Source organism: Moschus berezovskii, chromosome 20 (assembly GCF_049115385.1).
Source record: "Moschus berezovskii isolate FMDL1 chromosome 20, NW_MosBer_1.0, whole genome shotgun sequence".
Classification (NCBI taxonomy): domain Eukaryota; kingdom Metazoa; phylum Chordata; class Mammalia; order Artiodactyla; family Moschidae; genus Moschus; species Moschus berezovskii.
In genome coordinates this window covers 20,819,675-20,822,888 of record NC_142479.1, presented here as the reverse complement: position 1 = coordinate 20,822,888, position 3,214 = coordinate 20,819,675, and the positions used below count along the sequence as shown (strand labels likewise).

General features: G+C 42.2%; 1 protein-coding gene across 1 annotated transcript; it reads right to left on the bottom strand.

Annotated features, from left to right (window-relative positions):
* Window positions 1–1,293: 1,293 nt before the first annotated feature.
* On the bottom strand, window positions 1,294–2,145 carry LOC129536539 (olfactory receptor 4D2-like). Its single transcript, XM_055395526.2, has one exon. The coding sequence runs from the start codon at window positions 2,143–2,145 to the stop codon at window positions 1,294–1,296; it is 852 nt and encodes a 283-aa protein (XP_055251501.2).
* Window positions 2,146–3,214: the final 1,069 nt, after the last annotated feature.

Here is a 3,214-nt window from a genome sequence, read left to right as displayed (position 1 = left end):
GATTTGGTGTCAGACATTAATTTCAGCGAGTTTGTTGAGGAAGAAGTTACGAGTTCAAGAGAGGCCACATGTCTCATTCAAGGTCATCTGTTAGGTAAATGATGGACTTGGTCTCCAATTTAAGGTATAAGACTAAATATTGTTCAATTTCCAACAATCCAGCCTCACACCAAAACAGGGCCCTGGGAAAAGAGGTCTAATACAGAAAATAGAACTGCTCTTCTGGGGGAATGCTGTCATTCTAACAGAAAACTATCTGCCAAGAAGACAAAAAGGAGGGTGTGACTTTCCAGAATGTTTCCATGGCAACACATCTTATTGTCATAAAAGAGTTCAAATCATCCAATATAAACAAAAGTAAGGATAGTTACCTTTATCATCAAAATCTGGATAAATTGCTTATTTTCAAGTTATGAAGAAGCCAGATACAGCAGCTCTCTCTCCAAATTATCAATGGAAAACGAAGTCAAAGAGAAGTAACCCACTATCACTCTTTTTTTTTTTTTGTAATTAATTTATTTTTTATTGGAGGCAAATTATTTTACAATATTATATTGGTTGGTTTTGCCATACATTGATATGAATTTGCCCCGGGTTTACATAAGTTCCCCCTCCTAAACCCCCCTCCCACCTCCCTCCTCCCTTTATCCTCCCTCTGGGTCATCCCCGCATGCCAGCCCCACGCATCCTATAACATGCATTGACCCTGAACTAGTGATTCGTTTCACATATGACAACATACATGTTTCAATGCCATTCTCCCAAATCATCCCACCCTCACCCTCTCCCATAGAGTCCCAAAGACTGTTCTATACATCTGTGTCTCTTTTGCTGTCTCGTATACAGGGTTATCATTTGCATCTTTCTAAATTCCATATATATGTGTTAGTATACTGTATTGGTGTTTTTCTTTCTGGCTTACTTCACTCTGTATAATAGGCTCCAGTTTCATCCACCTCATTAGAACTGATTCAAATGTGTTCTTTATAATGGCTGAATACTACTCCATTGTGTATATGTACCAAAGCTTTCTTATCCAATTGTCTGCAGATGGACATCTAGGTTGCTTCCATGTCCTGGCTATTATAAACAGTGCTGCAATGAACATTGGAGTACACGTGTCTCTTTCAATTCTGGTTTCCTCGGTGTGTATGCCCAGGAGTGCGATTGCTGGATCATATGGCAGTTCTATTTCCAATTTTTTGAGGAATCTCCACACTGTTCTCTTTTACAAAGCACCCTGGTGTAATCTCTTCACTATTGCCTGCATCTCCTGGTTCTTCAGGGTGTAGATCAGGGGTTGAGCATGTGAGTCATGACCGTGTGGCTGATGGATACAGCCTTGTCAATGGAGAAAGAAATGAAGGGCCGGACATAGAGGTAAATGCTTGGAATGAAGACCATAGACACCATGATAATGGGGGTGGTAAAAGTGGAAGCTGCCTTCCTCCTCGCCTGCCCTGAGTGGGACCTCAGCATCACCAGGATGGATGAGTAGGAGACCAGGAGGAGGAGGAACCAGATGACATCCAGCATCCCACTGCTGGAGATCACAAGGAACTCCAGGACAGAAGTGTCAGTGCAGGTGAGTCTCAATACCTGTGGAACATCACAGTAGAAGTTATCTAGGACATTGGGCCCACAAAAAGGCAGTGGGAGCATCTGAGCCAGTTGGGAAATGGAATGAATGGAGCCCCCCATCCAGCTAGCCACCACCAGTCCCACGCAGAGCTGAGTGTTCATGATGGTGACATAGAGGAGGAGCTGGGAGATGGCAACAAGGCGGTCATAGGCCATCACTGAGAGGAAGAAGACCATGGCACCTCCCAGAAAGTGGAAGAAGATCTGGGTCATGCAGCCCTGGTAGGAGATGGTCTTCTTCTCAGCGAGGAAGTCTACCAGCATCTTTGGGGCAGTGACTGAGGAGAAACAGAGGTCTATGATGGCCAGGTTTCTGAGCAGAAAATACATGGGTGTGTGAAGCCTGAAATCAGAGGTCACCGTGACCATAATCGGGAGGCTTCCCATGACACTGGTTGTGTAGACAAACAGGAACACCAGAAACAAGACTAGCTGGAGCTCCTGAGTTTGTGAGAGCCCCAGAAAGACAAAATCTGATGCCCACATAAGGTTCCCCAATTCCATGGTGTCTTCTCCTTGCATCTAAAGAAAACACACCACAGACAGTGATGTACTGGTGCTCAGGGACTCAAGTTGATTTCCTCAGATCTAGATGATGGATATTTATGTGCACATCCTAATTCCATTTGCTTACTAAATGGTCCTACCCCTGAAATGTGTAGAACTTGGTACTAGAATATATACTCATGAAATATTTAAATCCATCCAGAGACACATACAACCTACTTTTAAAAGATCCAGTGTTACTGAGGAAACCAGAATTGAAAGAGACACATGTACCCCAATATTCATCACAGCACTGTTTACAATAGCTAGGACATGGAAGCAACCTATTTGTCCATCAGCAGATGAATGGATAAGAACGTTGTGGTACATATTCACAATGGAATATTACTCAGCCATTAAAAAGAATACATTTGAATCAGTTCTAATGAGGTAGATGAAACTGGAACCTATTATACAGAGTGAACTAAGTCAGAAGGAAAAACACCAATACAGTATATTAATGCATATATACGGAATTTAGAAAGATGGTAATGATGACCCTGTATATGAGACAGCAAAAGAGACACAGATATAAAGAACAGGCTTTTGGACTCTGTGGGAGAAAGCAAGGGTGGGATGATTTGATGTATATTACCATATGTGAAATAAATCGCCAGTCCAGATTCGATGCAAGAAAGAGGGCACACAAAGCCAGTGCACTGGGATAACCCAGAGGGATGGGATGGGGAAGGAGGTGGGAGGGGGTTTCAGTATGGGGGACACATGTACATCTGTGGCTGATTCATGTCAATATATGGCAAAAACCACCACAATATTGTAAAGTAATTAGCCTCCAATTAAAATAATTGGAGGTGATAGAAAACACTTAGAGTCCAATTGATTTGTAGTTTAATTCCAGATTCTTATTCCTTGAGATGTGATCTAGAATAAGTTATTCAAGTTCTGTTTCACTCTCCACATCTGTAAGGTGGGAAGAAAAATGTTGTCTTTATGGAATGTCTGGCGGTATAAATGAGATAAGGTTCCTAGAGCTGTATCTGGAATAAATGTTAATCACTCTCCTCTG

Bases quoted from the DNA above. Each gene is read 5' to 3' on its own strand.
- LOC129536539 (XM_055395526.2), bottom strand. From the start codon at position 2,145: ATGGAATTGGGGAACCTTATGTGGGCATCAGATTTTGTCTTTCTGGGG.